At 42.8% G+C, this 27,959-nt stretch overlaps 1 protein-coding gene across 12 annotated transcripts in view; it reads right to left on the reverse strand.

Annotated features, from left to right (window-relative positions):
- PALM2AKAP2 (PALM2 and AKAP2 fusion) overlaps positions 1-27,959 on the reverse strand; it is a 503,398-nt gene that overhangs the window by 172,591 nt on the left and 302,848 nt on the right. The window contains exon 1 of one of the 12 annotated variants that reach the window (XM_073345686.1): positions 15,254-15,269. The exons of the other annotated variants lie outside the window; for them this stretch is intronic. Within the exon in view, the coding sequence (XP_073201787.1) occupies positions 15,254-15,269 (16 nt within the window). Of the gene's footprint in view, positions 1-15,253; positions 15,270-27,959 lie in introns of those variants that run through there. 12 annotated transcript variants of the gene reach the window in all.

The following is a 27,959-nucleotide window of genomic DNA, read 5'->3' on the forward strand; positions in this document are numbered from 1 at the left end:
TGCACATTTTGCTTTGTAACTGTAAAAATGCCTGCTCAGGCAGGAGGAGTGGTTCTCCCGTCAAGGAGGCCCATCAAAACTGAGTGGGCCATCATGAAGCATCATGCTACAAAGTCTGGACTAATGGCTCTCACACCCATAAAGGTGCTACTGCAAGAAAGCTGGTCCCATCAGCTTGAATTCGGGGAGAAGGAAATAGAGATAGAAATCACATGATTTTTTTGTGGGGGCTGTTTGAACTCTCAGGACTGGAGCTAGGAAACAAAAGCAGAGATCCCTAGGGGCAACCTGGGTTAGCCCTAAAAGACATTCAGTGCTGACAGATGACTACAACTCTGTCATCTTTGGGAACTATCTTGTAATATATCTTGCCTGCTTTAACCCGTAAATAACTTTTTCCTGGTTAATAAACCTTTAGTTAATTACAGGATTGGCTACAAGTGTTGTCTTTGGTGTGAGATCTAAGGTACAAATTGATCTGGGGTAAGTGACTGGTTTCTTGGGACTGGAGGCAACCTGAACCTTTTGTGACCTTTGGTGTATGTAAGTGACAGTTACTAAATCTGGCTTGTCTGGGTGGCAAGGTAGTCCCCTTGGGCACTCGGTCTGTGACTCCATGTTAAGACTGTTACAGTGCTCCAGGACTTCACACTTGTTACTGGGTTGGGTGAAATCTATTTCTAGAACATACCACCAGTGTGGGGCGTCTGCCCTGAGGTTGGCACTCACGGTTGTGAGCCACACCAGACAGCGTGACATGGACTACTTGCAGAGTAAGGTAGTAAACTGAACTGGAGTAAAGGTAGCAGAGTTTGGCCTTTACTGAATAAGTCTGGCAATCTTAGAAGATGATCTATAACAGGGGTAGGCAACCTATGGCGAGCTGATTTTCAGTGGCACTAACATTGTCCAGGTCCCGGCCACTGGTCCGGGGGGTTCTGCATTTTAATTTAAATTTTAAATGAAGTTTCTTAAACGTTTAAAAAACCTTATTTACTTGATATACAACAATAGTTTACTTATATATTATGGACTTCTAGAAAGAGACCTTCTAAAAACATTAAAATGTATTACTGGCATGCAAAACCTTAAATTAGAGTGAATAAATGAAGACTCGACACCACTTCTGAAAGGTTGCCGACCCCTGATCGATAATTAAGACAGACTATAGTGCTACAGTTTTTTTCCCCCGAAGTACAATTAAGCTGCCCCAAAAGCTAAGCCACCATATATAAATAACATCCACATATTGTATCGCTTCCTACATTAGTCACCTGGTACAGTCAAGAATTAAAGCGTGTAGTGAACATGTATAATTTCTTAGCATGACATTCAAAGGAAGTGTAACTTATTGATGCATAGATTGAGTTTGTTTCATAGCAGAGTCACATGCTTGAAGGAGATCTAATAAAGGACTGCCTAGGTTTGGAGGGAGAAATCTAGCAAGGCGCGACGTGTCAAAGTTTAATGCGAAGTTAGAATGGGAATGTGTCATAATATTGGGTTATATCGTGAACCTAAAGGACTTAACATTTTAAAGAAAGGTCAGTTAGCATCCTGTGCCAAATGCTCCTGCATCTAGGACAGGGGTGGGCAAACTTTTTGGGCCGAGGGCCACATCTGGGTGGAGAAATTGTATGCAGGGCAGGGGTGTGGGAGGGAGTGCAGGGTGTGGGGTGCAGGAACTGGCTCAGGGCAAGGGATTGGGGCAGAGAAGGGGTGCAGGTGTATGAGGGGCTCAGGGCAGGGTGGTGGGGTGCAGGAGGGGTGCAGGGTGCAACAGGGGGCTCAGGGCAGGGAGTTGGGGGGCAGGGTGCAGGAGGGGTTTGGGCTCCGGGGCGGTAGTGGCCTGCACCGGGGCCAGGGCAGGATCCCTGCCCGCCTGCCCTGGCCCCAAGCTGGGCCGGGCAGCAACCAGAACCATGTCCCTGCAAGGCCCCGGGGGTGGGAGGGGTGGGGTGGGGGGCACACAGGGCTCTGCATGCTGCCCTTGCCATGCCTCCAGATACCTCGCCCAAAGCTCCCATTGGCCACAGTTCCCCAATCCTGGCTAATGGGAGCTGTGGGGGCGGTGCCTGGAGGCAAGGGGAATGCACAGAGCCACAGGGACATGGTGCCAGCCACTTCTGAGAGCGGTGTGGGCCTGCAGCACCATGGGGGTCAATCCCGGGGGCCGGATCCGGCCTGTGGGCTGTAGTTTGCCCACCCCTGATCTAGCTGGACTGAAGGGAAATGATCCCATACTTGGGACCTTCCTTCCAGATGTCATAGTATCCTCTCACACGGAGGATACCCTTCTAGGGGAAGGAACCCTGGGAAGAGACGGGTAACAGTACTGTAATGGGGGATTTGATTATTAGAAATCCAGATTCTTGGGTTCATGTGACTAGGAGAAATTGCATGGTGAATTGCCTATGGAGTGCAAAGGTTTTAGACTTCAAGACATCTAGACAGACTGATGTGCAGTGCTGGGGAGCAGCTGGTGGTTGTGATCCATGTAGGTACCACCGACAGGGAAAGTTAGGAGGGAGGTCCTGGAGGCCAAATTTAAGCTGTTAGATAAGAAGTCCAGGACCATCATGGTAGCAATCTCTGAAGTGTTTCCACTGCCATGAGCAGAGCCAGTTAGATAGGCAGAAGCGTAGGGTCTCAATGTGTGGATGAGATAGTAAACCTAAATCCCTCCTCTGAACACTAAGAGCTGGGGAACCTTTTGGGGAAGGAGAAGCCTATACAGGAAGGATGGGTTCCACCTAAATCAAATGGAACCAGACTACTGGCATGTAAAATTAAAAAAGGTCAGAGGAGTTTTTAAACTAGGGGCTGGGAGAAAGCCCACAGGTGCTGAGGAGCATTTGGCTCAGACAGACATCCCTTAGTGGAGGATTTATTAAAGGAGATATGCTATATCCTAGTAAAGAGGAAAGGATAGAAGTTGGTAAGTATAGGTAGGAACTGAAGAGAAACAGTCAAAGAAAAAAGAGTCACATTCAATTACATCACATGAAGGCCCACAACTAAATATAAATTTTGTAAGTGCTTGTACACAAATTCTAGCAATCTAAATACTAACAAAGGTGAACTTGATTGCCAGATATTAGATGAGGCTCTTGACATAATGGGCATTACAGAAACTGGGTACAAAATATATAGGAATGACAGGAGGTCACGCTGGTGGGGGAGTAGCGCTGCGTGTCAAAGAAAACATGTAGCCAAAGATAGTAAAAATCTTAAATGAATCAAACTACACCAAAGAATCTCCATGGATAGAAATTCCATTCTTGAATAATGAGAGTATAGCACTAGGAATATACTACTGACCATCTGATCAGGATGGTAATGATAGTTATTTTATAACTACCAGGGACATGAGAGGCTACAAAAACAGAAAACCCAAAACAAGTTGGGGGGTTTCAACTATCCCCATATTGACTGAGTATGTGTCACCTCAGGGTAGGATGCAGAGACACCATTAATAACTGCTTCTTGGAGCAGCTAGTTCTGGAACCTAGAAGGGGAGAGGCAATTCTTGATTTAGTCCTAAGTGGCCCACAGGATCTGATCCAAGAGGTGAATAATATAGCTGAACTACTCGATAATAACATTAATAATGTAATTACATTTAAACATCCCTGTAGGGGAGAAGTCCCCTTTTTGAAGTTAAACGCTACTGTGGAGGGTAATGCCAAAAAAAGGTGGAGGCAAAACAAACAAATTAAAAGGAACAGTCACAAGAGTGAAATGCCGGCAAGCTGCATGGAGACTATTTAAAAAACACCATAGCAGAGGTTCAAACTAAAGGTGTACCACAAATAAAGAAAATAGTCAGAGAAAAAAAATGCCACCATGGCTAGACAGAGTAGAAGAGGCCATTAGAGACAAAAGACATCCTTTAAAAACTGAAAGGCAAATCCTACTGAGGAAAACAAAGGAGCATAAACTCTGGTAACTTGCGGGTAAAAGTATAATTATGCAGGCCAAAAAAAAGTTTGAACAACTAGCAAAAGAAACTAAAACAAAAACAAAATGTTGGGGTTTTTTTGCTAAATATACCAGAAGCAGGAAGCCTGCGAAACAATCAGCGGGGTGACTGAACAATCAAGGTGCTTGAGGAGCACTCAAGGAAACAAGGACTGTTGCAGAGAAGCTAATGAACGCTTTGCATTGGTCTTCACCATAGAGGACATGAGAGATTTCCCACCTGAGCAGGTATTTTCAGGTCACAAATCTGAGGAACTGTCCCAGATTGAGGTATCAGAGGAGGTTTTAAAACAACTTGATAAAACAAACAGTACTAAGTCACCAGGACCAGATGGTATTCACCCAAAAGTTCTGAAGGAACTTAAATACAAAATTGCAGAACTACTAACTGTGGTATGAAACCTATTGCTTAAATCAGCATCAGTCATCTGGAACAGGAGGATAGCTAATGCAATGTCAAATTTTTTTAAAAAGGCTCCAGAGGCCATCCTGGCAATTATAGGCCAGTAAGCCTAACTTCAGTATCAGGCAATTGGTTGAAACTATAGTAGAGAACAGAATTATCAGACAAATGGATGAACATGCTATGTTGGGGAAGGGTCAATACAGCTTGTGTAAAGGGAAATCATGCCTCACCAATCTATTAGAGTTCTCTGAGGGTATCAACAAGCATGTGGACAAGAGTGATCAGTATACATGGACTTTTAGAAAGTCTTTGACAGATCCCTCAAAGGCTTTTAAGCAAAGTAAGCAGTCATAGGATAAGAGGGAAGATCTTCTCATAGATCAGTAACTGGTTAAAAGATAGGAAACTAAGGGTTGTAATAAATGGTCAGTTTTCACAGTGGAGAGAGGTGAATAGTGGGGTCCCCCAAGGATCTGGACTGGGACCAGAACTGTGCAACATATTTGTAAATCTGGAAAAAGGGTAAATAGTGAGGTAGCAAAATTTGCAGAGGATACCAAATTACTCAATAGGTAAGTCCAAAACAGACTGTGAAGAGTTACAAAGGGAGCTCAAACTGGGTGACAACGGCAACAAAATGGCAGATGAAATTCAATGCTGATAAATGCAAAATAATGCACATTGGAAAACAATCCCAGCTCTACATACAAAATGATGGGGCCTGAATCTGATGTTACCACTCAACAAAGATCTTGGCATCATCATGGAGAGTTCTCTGGAAACATCTGCTCATTGTGCAGTGGCAGTCAAAAAAGCGAACAGATTAGAAACCATTAGGAAAAAGAGATAATACGACAGAAAATATGCCATTATATACATCCATGGTACACCCACACCTTGAGTATTGCACACAGTTCTGGTCACCCCATCTCAAGAAAGATATTGGAATTGAAAGGAGTACAGAGACTGGGGTATGGAGCAGCTTACAGATGAGGAGAGAGTAAAAACACTGAGATTGTCCATCTTAGAAGAGAGGGCTAAGGAGACCTAGGAGAGAGGTGTATAAAATCATGGAGTGGAGAAAGCGAAGAGGGAAGTGTTATTTACATTCACATAACACAAGAACCTTCACATAACACAAGAACCAGCGGTCGTCCAATGAAATCAATAGGCAGCAGTTTTTAAACAAACATAAGGAAATACGACGGCATACAGTGCACAGTCAACCTGTGGAAATCGTTGCCGGGGATGTTGTGAAGCAGGGCTTAATTTGTGCCAGAAATGGCCAGGGCTGGGGCCTGGCACCTCTAGGCTTGGCAGTTAATAGCCCTAGCCCCTCTGGGCTTGCCGTGCCAGTTCTGAAAGTAAACAATTGCTTGAGCCCTGGCACCTCTTTCATTACCAATTAAGCACTGTTGTGAGGGCCAAGAGTATAACTGGGTTCAATAAAGAATTAGATAAGTTCATGGAGGATAGGTCCATCACTGGCTATTAGCAACCCCATGCTCTGGGTGTCCCTAAACCTCTGATTGCCAGAAGCTGGGACTGGACAATAGGGGATGGATCACTTGATAATTGCCCTGTTCTGTTTGTTCCCTCTGAAGCACCTGGCACCAGTCACTGTCAGAAGACAGACACTAGACTAGATGGACCAATGGTCTGGCCCAGTGTGTTCTCAAGCTGGATTGGAGATGCTGTGTGAAAAGCCTCTTTCATGATATCTTGGCAGTTTTACGTGGATTCCTGGCTGGAACCTAGAATTGTAGAGGCATAAAGAAAACGAAAGGTTGTGTTTTTTTAAAATGATGAACTGAACACTGAGGTTCAAGACAGTCTAAGAGGAGTTTCGTTTGAGTTTTGAACAGAGGTTTGGAGATGGTTCTTCCATTATTCAGACATTTTAAAATATCAATAAATGTATGTTATGAACAGAACATTTAAATATTACAATTATTTAAACTCTGCTGTTCAGTTGTCTGGATCTTCCAGATTCAGTTCTGTCATGGATTTCTCTGCGATTAATAGAATTAGAGTTTCAGGCATTGAGCACCTTAGAGCAATAGGTGGGTTATTTCCAAAAGCAGTGAGTAATTTTGGGTGCCCAATGCAAGACATCAGGGGCTTGGTTTTTGGGAAGTACTGAGTACCCAGCCTCTGAAACTCAGGCCCCTCTCAGAGATCTCAAGTTGGGTACCCAAGAATTGAGAGACAGTTAAAATTACTAGTGACACTTGAGAATCTTTGTGACAAGCAACATTTGATAAGGGGAAAGGAATCAGCAGAAGGGTTTAACGGCCAGTGCAGACCCCTAGTTTAACACTGAATTAGGTTACCTGGTGAAGACAGATGTTTTTAGACTCAATGGGCTGACAAAAGAAGATACCGAGTCCCAAGGCGAAACGCAGCCTGGGCATAGATAAGTTGAATGCCCACTCACGTCAAGAAGAGTTGACATACTTGCATCGGGGCAAGATTTGACTCCTTCTGTTTAATGGAGTGGTGGGTACCTGAACTCAGGCAGACTGTCTTTTGTTTTCAAAACAGCTACGGGCATGCGATGGTAACACTTTTGAGTGATAGCCCAGGACTGTGCTCTTACGTTTAAAGTGTTTAAGGACTGGGGCGTCATTGTGCTCGGCACTATACAAACAGAGATAGTCCCTGCCCTGAAGTTTACTATATAGAAAAGACAAAAGGTGTGAGGGGAAACAGAAGCCCAGAGATAGGAAGTGGTTTGCCCAAGGTCACACCACAGGTCAATGGAAGAGTTGGAATGAGAATCTGGGTCTTCTGGGCCAGAGTCTCATTCCCAGACCACTACTTTCTGGACTTCTGCAAGTTGTCAGCCTTGCTGGTCAATGCCCATCTTTGTTCAGAGCAACAGGGAGTATGTTCAGATTGTAAACAAACATGTTAGAATGAACAACCCGAGCCTGTGTCTCCTCATTTGTCTTTTCTGTAGACTCAGTCTTCCCTGACTGCTCAAGCCCAAAGAGTACAATGAGACTTTAGTGTTGTATTCTCTCCCCTTATTTTTTCCTTCCTTTTTGTGCATTTTGCCTGTGTCAAATGGTCCCTGATTTTGCAGGTTGCTGTTTTATTATAGCCATGCAACTTAAAAAAAGTAGATCTTATACTGATAAAATGGGACACTACTCTATCTACTGGTGCTTAATGCCATCTTCAGCCATGGTTTAAGGTCTATTGATTGCAGTGACTGCTGCTGAGAGGGTACTCCCACTGAAACATCAGTGACTCAGCGGATTTGCACCGTGGAGTTTATTAGTTCAGAATGGGTTGCCATGGGAGTACAAAGGAAGGGAGAAAAGAATGGGGGGAAGGTAGCCCTTGAAGCATTTCTGACTCTTGAAAACACATTTCTAAATGGTAAGCAAGAGTTCCCCCCTCTTCCCTATTGGTGGTACTTAAAAGAGATGGCTCTCCAATTCGGAGTCAGGATGCAGCTTTGCAATGGTTACACTGTGGCATTTCCCTCCCATCACATATCAGTGCACCACAATGAGATCATTAAAAATGGCAGGGGATTATTTTGTGGCTCTGCACGAGTGCATTGTACAACACAGGTCAGCCTTATAAAGCAGGGAGGTCGTGCACACCCTTATTAAATCCCCCAGAGCCACTGATGCACATTGGGTGTGTAGCTAGCACAGTGGTGAAGCACTAGGGGTGCTAGATGGTTGCCAGGCAATCTGTATTAGAGGGGCTGAGGTTGCACTGTTTATAGAGGGGAGGTAATTGTGCACAGCCCTGTGAGGCTGTAATTTTCCCCACCCATAAGTGCAGAAGCTCATTGCTGGTAACTTCCTTGGTATGCATGCATCTGACGAAGTGGGTATTCACCCACGAAAGCTTATGCTCCAGTACATCTGTTAGTCTACAAGGTGCCACAGGACTCTTTGCCGCTTTCCTTGGTATAAACTTCCAGCTAGACGATTTAAAGAGATGGTTTCAACGTGAATAGTTCCGCTGCTACCCTGCATCTGAAATGTGGTGTCAGATCGACTACGCGGGTGGGGGGGGGGAAGGGGGCAGGAAATTCTGGCCAGACTGTATATAAAGACATGACAGCTGGCAGGGTTTCTATTTTGTATCAGTGCTTACTGCAGATGGAACATTTCACATGGACTGCAACCATGAGGAGCTGCAGTAACCTATACTAATGTTTGGGGCTCTGCTTGGATTCATGCCATTGTAAGCTCCTTGGGACAGGCACTATCTTTTTGTTCTGGGTTTATACAGCACCTAGCACAATGGAGCCTTGATCCATGACAGGGCTCTTATGCACTGAAGTAAAGATAGTAATAATACCACCACTGCATCAGTCTGCCCATGGTGATTCTTTATAAGTCTACTTCATATAATGCCATACAAATTGTGCTTTAACTCCCTCCATCACTGCTGCACCACAAGGGCATATTGTTGATCTTTACAAGCATGGTGTAGTAAAATCAATGTAATTTGTGAGGAGACCATAGCACTGATGTGCGTGGTTGCTGCATGCATGTGCTTATGTCTCAAACTTCAATGGAATTTAGGCAACTGCTTTGCTGAAGTCGGGATCTAAATGCTACAGGAACTCAGAGCATGGATACTCAGACTGAGGCTTGGGAGCTGCAAGTGGCTCTTTAATGTGTTCCCTTTGGCTCTGTGCAGCACATATAAGAAGCGTGTGATTTAATTATAAACCAATCTAAGTTAGTAACCAATTGTAGAATGACTTGGTCAGTCATTTTGCCGTGAGAATTATATTCTATAAAAATAAATGAAACAATGAATCCCCAGTACTGTGGCTCTTTTGGGTAATGTTGATCGGTAATTTGGCTCCTGAACTACCAAGGTCTCAGTATCACTGCTCTACGGGGACTCCTTTGTCCAAACTACATCCATGGGAAACAATCTTCTAGATCAAACCAAACCTTAGGTGCACTTGGAAATAAGGATGCAACAAGATGACATGCATTTGTTTGTGCCCATTATATCAGAGAAATAATTCAAAAGTTATTCATGCACAAATCAGGACTATCTCAGGGGTACCATCAAGGTCAGAGACTCTAGGCTGTATGTTATGTAAACCCTACTGTACTTATGTCAGCTTTCACTTGCACATGCTGCTATCTGCAGTGTTTTCTGAGCTTTGCCTGACAAAATGATGCTTAAGAATCTCCCCCTTTTATTCTGAATCTACAGAACATCAGACAAGCAGGCTGGTGACAACAGCTTCTAGGCAGACAAAAACAGAGCATTCTTTACATGGGAATAGTATCTGTCTTCAGCAACCTGTCTACTTGAGTTGGGGGCAGGTATTCTTCCTCTTGCACTAGATCTTCAATAATCTCTCAGTGTTAATCTCTCACTAGCTAAAAGAATTGAGAGTTTGGGTGTGTTTCATGTAATTGAGGAAGTATGGTCCAGTGGCTAGAGCACTGAGACCTGGTTTCAATTCCCTGCTCCACCACAAACTTCCTGTGTGACCTTGGGCAAGTCACTTAGCCTCTGCGTGCCTCAGTTCCCCATCTCTAATATGGGAGACAGTAGCACTGCCCTGTATCACAGGGGTGTTGCAAAGATAGCGAGGTGCTCTGATACTATAGTGACTGGTACCTTAGGTACATAATTAACCAAACTATTTACTGTGTGGGTCCAGAAAAACCAGGCTGGAAAGCTCACAGGAACAGGTTTCATGTGAGATTTCTGGCACCCACATCTAGTTATGGTTAGAAATTCAACAAGTACAGGCTCTCTGAAGGTAGTTTGCACGTCAGTTTCTGGTCCCAGCAGAATGCTAGGCATGAACAAAAACCATACCCAGTCATTTCAGAATCAGAATGTCCTATTATGGCTTCTTCTAGAAATGGGTGAAGAGGTTCTGGATTGCTTTGAGACAGTTCAGCTACCTCTAATCCTAACATGCAATGCAGTCATTCCTCTGGCATTACAGGGTCAACGCTCCTTCTGAAATCAAGGGAGCCATTTTACTTAGCCCTTACTTAGTAGTAGTTTACTCAGGCAAATCCCACACCAGGGTCAAGGAAAAGCAAAAACAGTCTGCACAACTGTATCCAGTATCTCTTCCTTTCAATCCCATGACTGTTTTAAAATCTGAAATTTTAATTACTGTACAGATTGTTCCAGAACTATTTTAAATTTGACATGTCAGAAAGCAGCTTTAGAACTTGCATTTTAAGTTGAATCTTAACCATTTTAGAGCTTGAGCCCTCATCTGTGCATGCTCAAAACCCACCCCTCCCCATGGAGATCATGTTATCAGATTTTTCAGAAGTAAACAAATGCCCTTTTAACTATCTCTCATGTTAACACTTCTATCCCCTTACCCATTTTTATTGTTGTGTCCATTATCCCTTTTTAAATCTTTGATGCCCAAAACATACTTCCTTATCTCTTTTCTATCAGGGATCTGACACTGGTCATATAACTAGATTGCTAAGAGCACATCTACATGGGAAAGCTTTACCAACTGTATATAAAACTGTTCTAACTGCCCACGTAGGCACTCACTCTAGAATAAGAGTGGGGGTTTCTCAATGTCGCATAAACCCCTTCCAACGTGACCTACACTGAATCAGAAAAGGGCCCTCGTACTAGAGTTAAGAATGTCCACACAGGAAGCTAGAGCGGTTTTATTTCACCCCTTCACTTTTAGAACTTTCTTGTGAGACCACCCCGTAAGGTTGTAAGTTGCTTGGGTCCTGATCCAGCAAAGACTCAGGCATGTGCTTAACTTTACACATATTAATTGATCCATTAGGCAAAATCCTGGCCCCAATGAAGTCAATGGCAATACTCCCATTGAGTTCACTTATTAAGTTCAATGAGGCTATTGACATGTGCAAAACTGAGCACATATGTTGGCAGGATTGGAGCTGTAGGTTGTAAATGATTAAAAGCAGGTTCTGTGTCTTCCTATATGTTTATACAGTGCCTAACATGTCGTGGGCACTAATGCCATTAACAAACAAAATGATGGCCCTCATCTCTCCCTTTCCAGGGCTCTGGGACTTGAAGATTCCTGCGGGGACGGGGACCCCAAAGTCCCAGAGAGTCTGGGGAAGAATCAGCCAGCTGGACTGACCTAGCTCACCTTCTCCCCACAGGACTCACTGCCCCCAGTAAACCCAAGGCTCTCCTCCAACTTACCTTATTGTTGTCCTTGAGGAGGCCAAGCAGTTCCCCCATGCCCTACTGCATGCTGGGATTTACCTCAGCCTCTTTGATGTTTAAAGGGCCAGTGGCAGCAACAGGACCTGCTACCGAGTTTCCGACAGGATGTCAGGGTAGGCAGGCCAGTCCTCCCAGAAAGAACACTTATGAGATTTGGGGAAGAGGGGGCCTACCTTGAGGCATCATACTAAAGAAACAAAATGGACTATCTGGTCACACCTCATGATCTGGGAGGAGGTCAGCCAGTCACATGCTGAAGGTAGGGTGACCAGATGTCCCGATTTTATAGGGACAGTCCCGATATTTGGGGCTTTTTCTTATATAGGCTCATATTACCCCCTTTGTCCTGATTTTTCACACTTGTTATCTGGTCACCCTAGCTGAGGGCAAGAAAGGGAGACGGTAAGAAGCCAATGGACTTGTCTTCAAAAGACAACTAAAGATAAGAGCTGCTTAGGGGTGGGGCTGGGGGAGAGATCAATGCTTAGGGCCGATTGTGTGAAGGGGGGTGGTTCTTAAAAGCTTAACTGGATCAGAAGAAACCTGTACTCATAGATCCAAATATCATGCCCCTGCCTACGGAGATCATTGGACTCTGAGGCATTCACCCATCCCTACTGCCAGCACCAGCTAGAACCAGGAATGGGAATGTAAAGTTTGCCGTACTAGATGAAGTCATTGGTCAGTGTAGTCTGCTATCCGGCCACTGGGAGTGGCCAGTGCTTAATGTTTCTACAGAAGGGGAATCTTCTTCCCCACATAATGTAGCCAGCTAACTTGTTCAATGCTGGCAAATTCCTTCCAGTCCTTTCCTAGTGTGAGACTGGTTAAACTGAAGTGTGAGGTTTGAACAGCCTTGCAATAGTATCCTAGAGTGTCCAAGCTTCCTCATTTATCTCCACCAAACACACCCAAATCCTGTTCTGCAATGCTCCTGCTATTCCGCAACGGGATTTCTTGGCAGGGAAAGCACCAGTTTTCCTGAACTGGGCTGTAACATTTGTGAAGTGTGGACAAATCATTCAGTCCAGAATAGGATGAGGCCAGTAGGCTCACTTCATTTGTGACCCAAGATGTGACTACTTGGATTTTTTTATAGCTCTCTACAGGCATTAGCCAATCCTCACATTAACCGCAGAGGGGGAGGAGCCCCACATCTTTTCAGTGGATGGGGAAATTGAGGTGGGACATTTAAGTGACTTGTCCATGGCAACAGTGGAGCATCTCAGAGGTGGGATTAGAACTAAGGGGTTCCTGGTTAAAAGTCCTATGCTTGTCTTGCTAGGATATGTCTGGTTGCTCCCAGCTCTCCAGGAGTGAAAGGCTAATTCATTCAGAAAACATACAACAAAGTAATGGCTTAGTACAACTGGTTTGTTTTTATCCCTCCACCCCACCTACTAGTAAACCCACTTTATAGTCAAAACTCAAACAGTCTCACTTTGGCGTCCACAGCAGAGGTGAAAATGAGAAGGTTGAAGAGTCACTGAGGGAAAAACCTTGCTAACCCTGAGCCTGGCTGCCCCGTGGAAGAGGTCTCAACGTTCTCTAGGCGTTGTGTGTGAAATGAAGTCACATGCTGCTGCCTCTCCAGACGGGACAGCGCTTTGGGGAGGCTAGTCTCAGCAACAGCAATGGCTGATGCAGCACAGTGTGTAATGTGACAATCCCCCACTCTCCCATCTGCTCACTCATGACATGATTCAGCTTCTATCCAGGATGATTAAATTATTCCCACTCGCTACAGTGGGAGTTGGATCAGACCCTCAACTCTTAGTGACGGGGCTAGCTGAGCTCCCTCCTTCCCATTCCAAAGTGGTGTCTGTGTGCAGCTTGGAGTAGCAGCATGCAGGCATGCATGTGTGAGGGCAAAGAAGGGGGCAGAAGCCGGGAATGGAAGCAGGAGAGGTGGACGAATGGAGGGAATTGGTACTTGAAGAGGGTGTGTGTGCAGCTGGGCAGTTAGTTCCACATTACCATGCAGAGAGCTGAGTTAGCATCTTGGGTTTAGCCCCTGGGCTAAGGATGCTGTATGGACAGCATGCTCAGTAGCCCCCACCCCAAACTAGGAGCCCCACTCGGCTGGTTTCCAAAGATTTCCCTTCTTGTCAGCAGGCCAAGGAAAGTACCACAACAACATCAGTCCTACAGGGAGGGGTGTTAGTGACAAGAACTCTCCCTCCCCGCATAATTCAGGGCCTAGCCTAATCCAATTCATTCTGGGGTTTGCTCCTGCTTTGAGCAGGGGGTTGGACTAGATGATCTCCTGGGGTCCCTTCCAACCCTAATCTTCTATTATTCTATGATTTGAGAGCACTGCTCCCCATTGCTGCCCTAAAAGGTGTGACACACCACATGCTAAAGAGCTGCTGGTCTCTTAAAGCTCAGCAGTGAGAAGTTTAATTCCTAGCCATTCAGGATTTTATAAAGAGGGGTTTATACTGGCCTCTGGTGTGTTGGTGACCCCTGGCAGAAAAAGTCCTCCCTCATAGAAAGTGCTTTGGAAAACGATAGCAGAAGCTGGGGGGAGGGGGTGGGGGTTGGCATAGCTATTTTCATCACAGTGCATTGTGAGATTACTGCTTACGTAACACGCCACAGGCCCGGGGAAGCACCTACAAATATTCCGCCATTTTTGTTCCAGTGCGGTTAAATTCGTAGGCAGCCTTCTTGCAGGCCTAAATCCTATAGAGCGTAATGAGGATGACACTAAGGGTGCTCTAAAAAGGCCATAGAGCACGGAGGAGGAGAGCCTCTCCAGCATGGTGTTAATCCTTTGTATGGGTTCAATCCTGTAAGATGCCAAGCACTCTAGCCCCAGTCCTGCAAACCCTTATACACATACTTACCTTTAAGCATGCGCTTAGCACTCAGCATCTTACAGGAGCAAGCCCTATAGGATGGATATAAGCCCCAATTTAGCATATTACTTTAGCACTTCAAGTTAAGTACAAGTAGTCTCACATGACTACCCACGTGCTTAAAAAGTTAAGCACATGGCTAAATACTTTGCTGGATCTGGGAATGCATTTCCTCCCATTTTATGGGAGGATTCAATAACCCATACAAAGGTTATCAGTTTCCATTAATGTTTCTGACATTTCAGTAAGGATTTGTCTTTGGAAATATCCCTTATCCTACAGATGTTGCCTCTAGCCTATTGGTACTCTAGTAAACTTCTGAGATAGCTTGAGAGGCCCTGACATTTAGGGACACTAAAATTGTCAGGCTTCTTATTTTGCTACCCTGTCACCTATTGCAAATAACCTTGCAAGTGTACTAGCTTAGGCCTAAACGCTGGAGGCCAGCCCTTTATCAAGCTAATTGCTAAAAACTGTGTTGTACTTCACACACTCCCTAGAGCAGGGGTTTTCAAACTGGGGGTCATGAGGTTATTACATGGGGGGGGGTCACAAGCTGCAGGCTCCACCCCAAATCCTGCTTCATCTCCAGTAATTATAATAGCATTAAAGATTTTTTTAAGTGTTTTTCATTTATAAGGGGGGGGGGGTCACACTCAGAGGCTTGCTGTGTGAAAGGGGTCACCAGTACAAAAATTTGAGAACCGCTGCCCTAGAGAGAACACACAAACACCCGGTGTATTGCAGCGTATGCTATTACAACAGGCCTGTTAATTCAAAGCACAGTAATCATAGAGTCTCTTACCTTCTATGCAGTTCATGCAGTGATTTCTTTTTTTCCAGACCAGCATCTACACAGACCAGTTCCCTCCTTATAAGTAAAGCTTCCCCCCTCTCCAAACACTTCCTTTTAAAGGCTTGCATCCCGAATGCAGACCAGCTGTCAGCCACTCCCTCCAGGACATTCTGCCAAAGTCTGGTGGGGACTTTCCCTCCAATATAGCTCAGTTCTCCTGTCTACCACATTGCTAGGGATGGTGATATACATCCTATCTCAAGAGCATAATACTTCACTTACCCACCAACAAAATGTTACTTGCTCTGAGCAAGTAGAATTTTGCCAGACTCATTTAAATATTAACTTTCTCTCTTATGGGTCTAACTTATGTTCTGGGGCAAATTCTGCCCTTTCATACTTCCCACACAGCCACATTGAGTTCAGGGCGGTTGCACAGAGTATGAGGCCTTGGCCCTGAAAGCACACAGGCACTTAACTTTAAGTAGGTGGGCTGGTGGTGTGATTCTTGCTTATGGCCTCAGAGGACCAGGTTGCAAGCTCTGGCAGTAGAACTGAACACTGTTGGACCTTTAAGGTCAGATGAGATGATCTAATAATGGTTTCTTCTGGTTTTATAATCTATGAAGTTTCCTGTTGACTTTGGATCAGAGCAGACTTTGCTTTTCCTTGTGTTCTTGAATATGCCATATATTTAAAATGCTCGCTAAAGAAAGAATATTTAAAAAGATGCCAATAATCATAGAGACTGAATTTCTTTCCCTATAGCAGTCCTAGTCAGAATGGAACATATAAGCGCATGCAAGGGTGAGATCTACTCTTGGTGGCAGGTTCTGTATTTGCATACATATTTGGACTGTGTCCAGCACCTTGTGAGTCCTAGCAGGATACAAATAATAAATAAAACAATACCAGGATTGCCAACTCCATGTTCAAAAACCATGAGTCAGGCCTACAAAAATCACAAGTCAGGCTTATAATGATGAGATTTTAAATAAATAAAAAGTGGAGTTCTTTTAATTTGCCTTCTGGTTTTTATGTTGTTATTATTTATCATTTGTATTATGGTAGCATCTAGGAGCCCCAGTCATAGACCAGGACCCATTGTGCTAGGGGCTGTACAAATGCAGAACAAAAAGCCCCAAGGACCTTACAAACTCAATTAGAATTAATGTTTTCCAGCTTTCCCCTGCAACCCTGATGGCTAGAAACTTAGTCTTTGTTTCAAATGTGAGCTGAGATCCTCCTATAATTACATGACTCCAGGTGCTGAGGCTTTAAGAGACTTGCAACACTGTAATATCACAGTCAGTGAATGATTTCTGTTCTCTCCCCAGTTTGGTGTGAATGGAAACTGATCTGGGTTACTTCTCCTGGTCTACTAATCCCCCAGTGTTTCAAAGGTGATCAATAACAGCTTCTGTAATAGAGGTGTAGAGCGAAATAGCAATAACTGCGTATTTCCAGGGGCGTGTATATCTTACCCCGGATTTCTACACATTTGGCACAGTTAATGCACTTGGTATGTGACTGTAGCATCACTTCTCACCATTCGCCTGGAAATTTAGCTCGAGCCAAAAAAATTGCATAAATTGGTCAAAAGAAAAGGAGTACTTGTGGCACCTTAGAGACTAACCAATTTATTTGAGCATGAGCTTTCGTGAGCTACAGCTCACTTCATCGGATGCTGCAGCTCACGAAAGCTCATGCTCAAATAAATTGGTTAGTCTCTAAGGTGCCACAAGTCTCCTTTTCTTTTTGCGAATACAGACTAACACGGCTGTTACTCTGAAACCTGTCATAAATTGGTCAGTAGACGGAAATATTTGCTCTGCTTCACTGATGAGTTGATTAGGATCCTGTCAGCTTCTCCAGTGGTAAAAAAGTTACTATTCTTGTAGCTGCACAGTGGGCATATTTTATTTGATCTAAAGTTACAGGAAACTTAAGATAATGCAGGTGTTTTTAATTTTAATTGCAAGGAGTTAATAGCAGTAATGTGACAACATTAGAATTATATGCATCGGGCCAGATCCTCAGCTGGTGTAAATCAGGATAGCGCCATTGCAGGCAGTGGAGCGGCACTGATTTACCTGAGCTGAGGATCCGGCCCATGATGGATTCCAAAGGGAGATGAAATCAGGCTTTTTTCTTGTCCTCTTGCATACAAACAATTCCAGAGCCCTTTTTTGTCCAACAGTACCAGATAGGCTCTCTTCATCAAGCATCTGATCACTGCAAGCAGCTGAGTTCATTTTTAATAATCCATGTTTTCGTAATTTGGCAATGATGCTTGTGGGGAGAGAAAACTCTAAGGAGCTCACTCTGGGGAGGAGTTTGGAGTCTCTGATCCCGTTTACTGGTACACGTGGTTTTCTAGTTACCGTAGGTACTTGTAGGGTGCCCATCTCTGTAATATCGCAGTGCCTCGCAATCTTTAATATAGCAGGGTAATATTATTATTCTCATTTGCAGATGGGGAATATGGGGGCCAGAGAAGCTATGTGACTTGCCCAAAGTCACACAGGAATTCTGTGGTGGAGCAGGTCTCTGGAGATCCAGGCTTACACCTCTGAGTGTTCAATGAACTCAGATATGAAGCATTTCTTATATCGACAGAGAGAGCACTCAGCGTTTTCTAAACGGGGAAGCTCTTTTCCCCACCCTTTCAGTTGGAAACAATTCTTTCCCCCAAGTTCACAGAAAACTCCCCTTTCCTTTGGAGTGACAAAATATAATTCTCCATGCCATTTGTTCCTTCTGCCCCGTACGCTGGGGACTCCCATCCCCTAATCTTGGTGCAGTGACACTCTCCCCCACACTTTCCCTTTCAAGCCTCTTCTCCAACCCCCCAGCATCCAGGAAATCTGTCATTGTTAGTCATCTCCACTCCCAACTGTCTGTTAGTTGTCATTAAGCAAAAGATCCTCATTCTGTCATAGGTGAGTCCTCCCCCTGGTCCGCTAAGAGTCCATGTGTCTGAGCTGTATTGTGCTTCTGTTGTGATGACAAACTCCACAGGAAACAGGCTGTGTTTCCACTATCTTCTGTATGGCATGGAGCACACTATCAACAAATAATACAGAATAATATAATGGAAACATGGACCAATCCTTTGTGGTAGCTGGAAAAGGTACGTGGTTTAGTCTTAAGGGCGGGGGGAATCTCACTGTTCTCATTTCACTTTTCCCTGAAGAACTGCACAGCAGAGAGAACAGAATGTCCTGTGGCACCCAAAATGCTGCTGCGACTCTCATCCGTGTTTTTTCACTTATACCATTACTGGCGGATGATGCTTCCCTTTGTAACGCTAAGAACATCAGGGCCAAGTTACATGGTGTGAAGTACGAAGGGTCCTGATGGAATCAAGGAGTCAGTGGGAGACCTGGGTGTGCAAAGCAACAGAGGGGCGGGCTGTGAGTGTGCAGTAACAGCTCACTAATGGAAGTTGTGCAATCCCACCCTGACGGCAGAGGATATCTTCCATTTTTACAACCAAACCATCTTTAAATCACCTTGAGATCAGTGATGCTCAGATTGAGGCTCGGGAGCTGCAAGTGGCTCTTTAATGTGTCTCCTATGGCTCCTTGCAAAACGTGATATTAAAACAGTGTGAGATTTAATTATTAACCGATCTACATTATTAACCAATCAAGATGCTTTTACTATGTTATTAACCAGTTGTAGTTGATAAAATAATACCTGGTCAGTCATTTTGTTGTGAGAATTATATATACATTATACACACACACTAAATGAAACAATGAATTCCCAGTACTGTGGCTCTTTTGCATAATGTTGATTGCTAATTTGGCTCCTGAACCACTGAGATCTGAGTATCACTACTTTAAATATTCTATTGTATCAGTAGTAACTCATGCTGCAAGCAAGCAAGTTAAACAAATACTTTGCTAACTGTTCTGCTTCCTTCCAGTAATAGATATAAATGAATTACAAGGGTCAGATTGTGGTAACCCTGTTCGTGTGGAATGCACCATGTGTAATCCCACTGAGGTTAATGGGGCTACTCGAGAAGAGTAGTGAGAGTCTAGCCCAAATCAACTCGAAGGTGAAAGCGTTTTCTTTTCTCCTACTTGCTATGAGAGTGAAAAAATGTTACTGTCTTTTTAAGGTGACTAGGAAAGGGGGAAAAATGTGGTTTGTGCTGTTTGCTTGTCTGTTTTTTGGCTTAAAACTTAGTACCCACAGGAGTGCCAAATATTCTTTGGCTGGTTTTGTCAGAGGACTTGTTGGATGACTCAGATATGTGAACTCAGAGATTTCTCAGGCCTTAATTGTAAAGAACATTTCTTATAAATGTTTGTGTTAAACAGGGGTTTGCAAAAACAAGGCGTTTTTAATACAGTGACCAAAAATCACTTTTCTGTCAATCAGATCTAATTTCTTTGATTTCTCAAATGTCCTAAACATACCAGTTCTCCTGCCATCCACAGAGACTTCCATGGTAGACCAGATCTAAATGTCTCATGTTAAAAAAACACAGGAAAACCAACTTTATAAAACCTCATATCCAAACCTTTCTGGTCTGTATTATAAAGCACCAACAAGGGACACAAAGCCCTTTCCCTCTCCCCCCTCATCCCACCCTTGAAGTTCAGCTTTTATCTATCAGCAGTGACCACAGGGAGCCTGGTAAAGGTCACAACGTCCATTTTATCCCTCAAATGGAAATTGTAATGTGACACTAAGGGACAAATAGACACCTGCAGTGTTGCAAGGCTCATCTTTTCGCCCAGGCACTTGAAAACAGGGGTGGGAGGGCGAGGAAGGCAAGGATTGTAGTTGTAGTGGTGGGGAATAAGAGGGGGGATTACTTTAAATTGCAGGGCTTAGGTGCTGTATTCTAAAGTTATATCAAGGAGGCCGAAAGCATGCGGAGAAGGCACCTCCTGAGGAGTTTTATAAGTCTAAATACATAAAACGTGGTGTTGAGAATAAAACAAGGGGTTGGGTTTTCATCTAAAAATATGGTGGACACTCTCATGGTAAAGGACAGTCTACTGATTTTGACACTGCCCAAGTCCTATTACTGTTTATTCTTGGGACTTAAATATATTGTATGGAGAACTTTCCCTGGTCAGGAAATTGACTTGTGATGTATTGGCTCACTGCTGAAAATCGAGCCTTTATCTTCCACAAACAGGGAAATGCTATGTGATCTTACAACCAATAGGGTCTATGGAGTTTCAGGCAAAGTATCTTGTGAGAAAGAAAAGGGAAAAGGAAAATGACACAATAACAGGCATGATGAGTTAATTCTGTGGTGAAGCATCAAAGAGAAGGAGCAGGAGCAGCGGCAGGGCACAAGAGGGGAGAAAGAAACCACCAAGGTGGGGTTAGTACTTTAATTCTTTTAGTGAGCGAGGCTGCTCCACTGCAATATGTCCTGGAGATCACAGAGCGTCGTGAAGAGTAGGAGTTAGAGAGAAACACAGCACAAAGACACAGAGGTAGGTGCAGTGGAAAGGCAGATTTATTTACTAATAATACTGTACAGAGAAAAAAAGAGAGAAGCCACAGTTACAGCCTGGCTGTTGCTGGCAGTGTTCTTGGTTTATTTTTTGTTCTCTCTTTTTTTTTTTCAAATCTGAAGAAAACATAACAGTCAAAAAAGTACACTTCAGGTTACAAAGTACAGCAGCTATCCCAGCAATTCTAATCCAGTGTTAGCACAACAGTTCCCCCCCCAAACGAAATGGGATTTTATTTACATTTGCTCACAAAGAAAGTGGGCAACTAAAGCTTTGGGGGGGGGAAAGGGGGGGGGAGCTCATCCACAACCTACATTCACCATAAAAGCTGCATTTGACACAACATTTTCTTGGACCCCTGAAATAATAATTGGTGTGGGGGGAGAGGGGAGAAGCAGGAAACACGGGTTTGTCCTTGTTCTGACCTGGCATTGCTTGTCTGCCCTTAGACGCAGTTGTCACTGAAAAGGAAAAAGCTTTTAAATGGATTTGTGTCCTGCCTCTGCCTATAAGCAGTGCCTGCATCCTTAACTATAAAGCACACGACAAAGTTAGAGCCCTGATTCAGAAAAGCACTTAAGACTTAAGCAGGTGCTGAACTTTAAACACGTCCTTAAGCCCGTCCCTATTCTGCAATGAGCTTAAGCATGTGCTTAAGTCTTAAGCACTCTGCTGAATTGAGATGGTTGCATAGATCCTCTCTGTTGCAAAGCTGACAGCAGTGGTAATCATTTATAGTACTGGTACTTGTTAGAATCAGTGACTGGGTTTGGGAGCAGGGCCTTTCACAAATTGGATCAGTCAGTGATGGATTTTAAGTTCTACTTTTGAGCCTTCCTTTAGACTGACAATATCTGCAGAACTTTCCAAAGCACAGTCTGGGGCCAGATTTTTCTCTGATTTACAGTGGGTGGCATTAATACGTTGACATTCAATACACCAGGGTATTGGTCTGTACCATGCGATTTATGGCATTCTCTATATTAAGAATGAGTAACAATGGCAAGATTTTAATGGTAACCACTGTACCGTTCATGCTTGCACACCCATGGATGTCAAAGGGATTGTATATGTGTAGCTGAGGGCAGAATTTACCCAAATGGCATTTAAGGCTTTGTCTACATTAGCACTTTTGTTGGTAAAACTTTTGTCAGTCAGGGGTGTGAAAAAACTCCCCCCGGACTGACATACGTTTAATTGATAAAAGCGTTGGTGTGGACAGCACTATGCCGGCGGGAGACGCTCTCCTGCCACCATAGCTACTGTCGCTCACTGGGGGTGGTTTAATCTCTCTTGTCGACATAGAGCGGCTACACAGGAGACCTTACTGCAGTGGTACAGCTGTGCCTCTGTAAGGTCTGTAGTATAGACACAGCCTGATGATGTTGGAAATATCTAAGTACTAGGGATGGGCTCACATCATTTTGTCTTATTCAGGACTCACTTGAACAGCATAGGGGTTGACTTTTCAACTCTTAACTTATTAGGCTCTCACTTTGCTTGGAGGAGACTGTGAACAGAGAAGGGGGCAGGGAAGAGGAGGAACAACGGAGGAGAGTGACAGACAGAGAGAGTGGGAAAAAAAGAGCAGAGATAGTGAGGGGAAATAGTCTAATGGAAAATCCCCAACTCTCTCTCTCTCTCTCAATATTTTATATAATGCTTTTGTGTGTATTTTACAGGCCACCATTGTATGGCAGCTTAGCTTTTTAGCTGCGCTCAGGGAGACGAAGGAGTTCTTCTAACCTTGATACATAGCACAGACTTCCTGTCAGCTAGAAGAACATGTCTTAGGTCTCGTCTCTACTAGACAAGTAAACCAGTTTCACTAAATCAATGTAAGAATCAGTCTAGTTAAAGCAGTGCAAATACCTGCAGTAGACAGTTACTCCAGTTTAACTCTTGCTTATATCTGTATAACTTAAAGTCCCAATCCTGCAAACATTTATGCAAGTGCTTAAATTTTATTCCTGTGAGGAATCTTATTGAACTAAAGGGGACCGCTTGTGCGCTTGAAGTTATGCCTGTGGGTAAGTCTTTAGGTCTTGGGACCTGTTGGGTAGCTTTTTAGGATCAGGGCCCAAGTCAGTAATTTACCAGTGTAAATTAAATTGATACAGGAAAAGATTAAATTGGTATTAGTGCATCCAAATTGGGGTTTGCACTGGTTTGGATCAATTTTTAAATAGATTTAGTTAAACTGGTTCACTTTCTCATGTAGACAAGATCTTAAAAAATCTGAATCATCCTTTTGTGGGTTTAAGTAGCAGGAAAAGCAGATTTACAAATAAAACCTTCTTGTGCAATTGCAAGAAAGGGTTTAGAAAAGTCTAAATTCTCACAGGCCAGGAAGGCTGCCCGCTCCTGCTAGACAGGTCCCCTCTGAGGGGGACTGGCATAACAGTAAGATTGCTGAACTGCAGACCTTCTTGAACCAAACATGTATCTTGGTAAAAGCTTCTTTTCCAGAAAAGAACAACAAAAGTAGGGAACACAGAGGTAGGCTGGGGTGGGGTGAAAACAGAGTTTATCTGAAAACTTGTGTGTTCAGCATTTTTGTCTGTCCTTTCAAATACAAGTGGGATATTTTTAAGATCTGATGCATTCCTCTCAATATATACAAGCTGAATATTATCATACGTTTATATTACATGATGGATTTACACTCTTTTCGGTTTAAATGATAATCCATTCATAGTTTAAAGCTTATAGTTTATAGAATCCATAGTAGACAACTTTCTGGTTTACGTACAACACTTAAAGTCTAACACTGTGTCTTTTATTGAGTTCCATTGCCAGTGATGGATCATTGAAACTCAGTGCTAAAAGTTATGACTGACACCAAAATATCTGACAGGCATAGTCTGAGCAACTCCTGAATTTGTCGTTATATAGAGACAACTCGTCAAAATTTATGGGATTTTGAAAATTCAATATTCAAAAAACAAATGGGAAAAATCAATATTTTTCTGAATGATTTCCCCCCAATTTTCGTGGTCAACGTTTTTCAAGTTTTTGACATTTGGTAAATGTCAAATTTGGTAAAATGGGGAAAAATTGAAAAAAAATCACATCTTTTTTGCCCTTTTCTCACTCTTTAATAACAGGTAGTTATTAACTGCTATGAGGGCTCACCAGACACAAAATATGAAGTTGTAAAACATCTCTTTAATCTAGTTGTCGAAGACCTGGGGTCAAATTTGTCTATGGTATAGGTTTATTGACTTCATTGGGTTTATAACAGTCCCATAATATTTACTAGATTCTACCCAACATTTCTCTTAAAAAGAATTGTGGACCTGCTTTCAGATCTAAGGGTGAGGTTTTCTCTACAAAAGATCCCAAGAAGGATTATCATGAAAAAAATTCCAAGAGACTCTGTATCATGGGTGTGACCATATTCTGAAATTCAATCCCCATTCAGGATCTGTATTTCCTTATAAAAATATGATTCCTTAAAAAAATACACAAATGTAAAATACTACATTTTCTATTATATTGTCTGTTATTTTCAGAATATGCAACTTGAATGTTAGACTAAATGAAGAGGTAATGCACCCCTCATTAAGAACCCTTCATTTCGCAAGCACCTTTGTATGTGCTCCCACTAAGTCACTTGCTCACAGTTTATTTTTCTTTTCAGTATTGGGATAACCTCTGAGCCATTGGTTAACTTGGATAGAATGGGGAGAAACTGTCTGAAGAGTCTTCAGTAAAGTTCTAGAGGGTGCTAGCTCAACATTACAAGTGCAATGGTCGCAATGTCATATAGCGCTACTGAATCAGGACCTGATCCTATGAGATGGTGAGGGCCAGTTTTTGTCAATGGGAGTTGTACCACACAACACATCTCAGGATCACACCATCAATGCAATGCATAAAACTGGAGTGAGTACACAAATAATGCCCAAACTACACCTTGTGGTAATCTTTTAGGCCCTGAGCCTGAAAACACTTACGCACGTAAGTAATTTTACTACTGCAAGGAGTTCCATTGATTAAAAGGGGACTCCTCATGGAAAAGTTAAGTGCATGCCTGTATGTTTTCAGGATTGGGGCCTTATATTGCACCTCTATGGACTGGACTCCAGTCACTTAATTGAGAAGGGCTTGTATACTCTAATAGGGCTATGGGGATTGAAAGATAATGTTGTGTTTTATACAGCTTTGGAATACAGCCTGCAATGTTGGGAAAAAACCAAAAAGAATAAGAAAAATTAAAAGAGTGCTAAGGCAAACTGTCAAATGGCACATCTTGCCTCTTTTGTCATTCATTTAGATAACATCACAAAGGCAGACCAGAAGAGTTCTGTAAACATATAGCATACAGTACATCAGCCACAGGAAATAAAAAAAGAAAACAACCCTGTAATTCTTTCCTTTCTGTATTGATGTCCTTATAATTAAAGGAATTGCCTGGCCACTAAGAATAATGTGTTCCATGATTTTGTATGTTTTTTCTTCGTTTTTAAAAAAAGTTGCAGTGATTTGCCAGACAATAGTCCCTTGATGAAAACTAGGCATGACATGAAAAGTAAATCTGTAGAAATTTAGAAAATATAAAATATAAAAGAGTTTCACAGGCGATTTTTTTGTTTGTTGGTTTTGTCTTTTTTCTCAGCCTAGGAAAAGACACACTGGAAAGTTAGTATGGTTTTTTGTTTTTCTTACAAAAGTTAAGGCAAACAGTTTATTGTGGCAAAATGTTGTCACAGAACCATTTCCAACACTGTTTGTTTGTTTGTAAATATCTTTTCGTGCTGAAATTGAAAATGAACACAAGCTTCTTAAGTTAACCAGAGACAGGGAGCTTGTTTAAAACAAAACAGAAAACTCCCATCATGATCCTTATGAAGTCTCAAGATGAAATATATCTCTGCTTCTTTCATAAAGTGGACCCTTTGCTCTGTGTCTGATTGTGCACATATTTCCGCAGGCTACAGAATATCTAGGGGTGGAGGGAAATAAACCTCGTCTGAAGCTTGAAGAAGCCATGGAAACCCTATTTACATTCATTAGCCTATGTTAACGTGTTTTACTTCTCAATATAGGCTGCAGTTTAATGAAAAGAGCTTAAAATGAAAAATCTAACATCCAGATGATGTTGTGAGATTTGCTAAATAAGACAATGCTAAGAACTAAAAATATTAGGGCCAGCTGGGATAAATCGGTATAGCTGAAGATCTGGCCCTATGAGTTTAGAGGGAACATTTTTTTCTCTTTTTCTTTTTTCTTCTTTATTCCCCTCAGACAGGGAACCTGTTTTGGTCCATAAGTAAAAAACCCTTCTAAATTATCTACAGAAAAGCCATGGCTTTTCTACTTTAACACTGGCCCATTAACCACGATGTCCACACGAATGAATGCAACACAACTGGCTTTTAGGGGCATTAAATATTAGTTGGCAATAACTGAAGAATAGCTTTTTGGCAGTATGAGAAAGAAAAGTCTAAGGCTTGTGCTCTGCTTCTAACCAATAAAGACTCACTCTCTATTTCTTATATACCTGTAGCTCCCACTGACTATGGACTAGATGACCTCCTGAGGTCCCTTCCAGCCCTGATATTCTAATGATTCTATGTGATTATGACAATGCACTAGACCTGGGGTACATGCATGTCCCAGTGTGTCTGGACTTTCAAGGGAATCACTTCCCAGGTAATGGGCACAGGAGGATCATGTGATGAGGGAGCATGTGACTAAAGATGCCTGCAGGGAGGTATAAGGACAGCCTATATGAGTTCCTAGTGAGACTTGAGAATGATTAGCACCTCTGAAAAATGAAGGTGTAAGGTTTCCAGGACAGAAAAGTTAGCCACCAGTCATGCTGATGTAACCATGGGATCACCACAACTTTTTTTCTGATAAAAATGACCTGTTAATCATGCAAGCTTGATGGAAATCTGGAGTAATACTTTGCAGAATTCCAACAATTCAATTAGGTTATGATCCATGTACTCACTGAGGTTAATGGGCGTCCAACAAACTTTACATCAGGCCTGTGGTATATTCCCAGTACCAGCAGTGAATATGTCAGCTAGTATGATTTCAGCGGGAGTCATGTGTATGTGGCTATCATTTGCTAGTCTCCACTTGCCTTTCACTAAGGGTCAACTGGATAGCTGTGAAAGGTTACGTAACAGGTTTGCCATTAATGGCTAACTGGAATAGCATAAGCAGTCCCTTCTTTTCTTTTCTTTTCTTTTCTTTTCTTTTCTTTTCTTTTCTTTTCTTTGTATGTCTCATATAATAGCTACCACAAACAAGTGTTTCTTACTGGCACAGAAAGAAAAGAGTTCAGAGCAAGAACTGTTTAATCAGATGTTTAGAACAAATAGTTAATGCAGTAAAAACACCATCCAAGAAAGAGTAGAAATATCATAGAAGCCACCTCAGCCTGGAAAGAGGGGGGGTTTTTTTGGTCGTTTTTTCTTTTTTCCCCTTCTTTTATTTTGGGGGGAAGTCTCGTAATTTCAAAGATACTTTGACATAATCATCATGATTGAAAATATTTAACCACCAAAAATTATAGGTGCTACTTTTGCTCTCGCTTGTACTGGGGTAAATCAGGAGTAGCTCCCCTGAAGTCAATGGAGTTACACTGGTGTAAAACCAGTGAAAGTTAGGTCAGAATCAGGGCCATGGTCTTGCCATGAAAAAGTTGACTTCTTTTCCACTGTAGAGAGTGGAATCTAAAAGCCAAGACTTTTCGAACCAATTAGTGATTTTGGATGCATCAGTGTTTTCAATTCTCTATTTGAGATGCTTGAGAAGGGTCTGAATTTTCAGAGGGCAGGTGAACAGTTTTTGAAAATCAAGCTGCTTTAAGGGGCCTCAAATAGAGCACACGCACCCCGCCCCCCCAAAAATGAGGCATCCAAAATCACTCGACACTTTTGGAAATCTTGGCCTAATCAACATAATCCTTCCTTCTGAAATATCTACTCAAGTAAAGCTCCAATTATTTCCATGGGAACCTTGCCTGAGTATGGACGGTTGATTGGGTCCTAGGTCTGTACAAGTATAGGTTTACTTTGATTATACGTATCGAGAAATGCTTCTTTGAAAGGAAGTACGAAGTGAGAACCCGCACTTTCTCCCATTGAGGTCCACGGGTGCTTTGCCACTGACTTCACTGGGAGCAAGATCAGACAGTAAAATGTTTCATGTTCGAAGGAAACATAAAAATAGTATCTCTCATATGCCGGTGTTCAGCTGAAAAA

Source organism: Lepidochelys kempii, chromosome 5 (genome assembly GCF_965140265.1).
Source record: "Lepidochelys kempii isolate rLepKem1 chromosome 5, rLepKem1.hap2, whole genome shotgun sequence".
Lineage (NCBI taxonomy): Eukaryota > Metazoa > Chordata > Testudines > Cheloniidae > Lepidochelys > Lepidochelys kempii.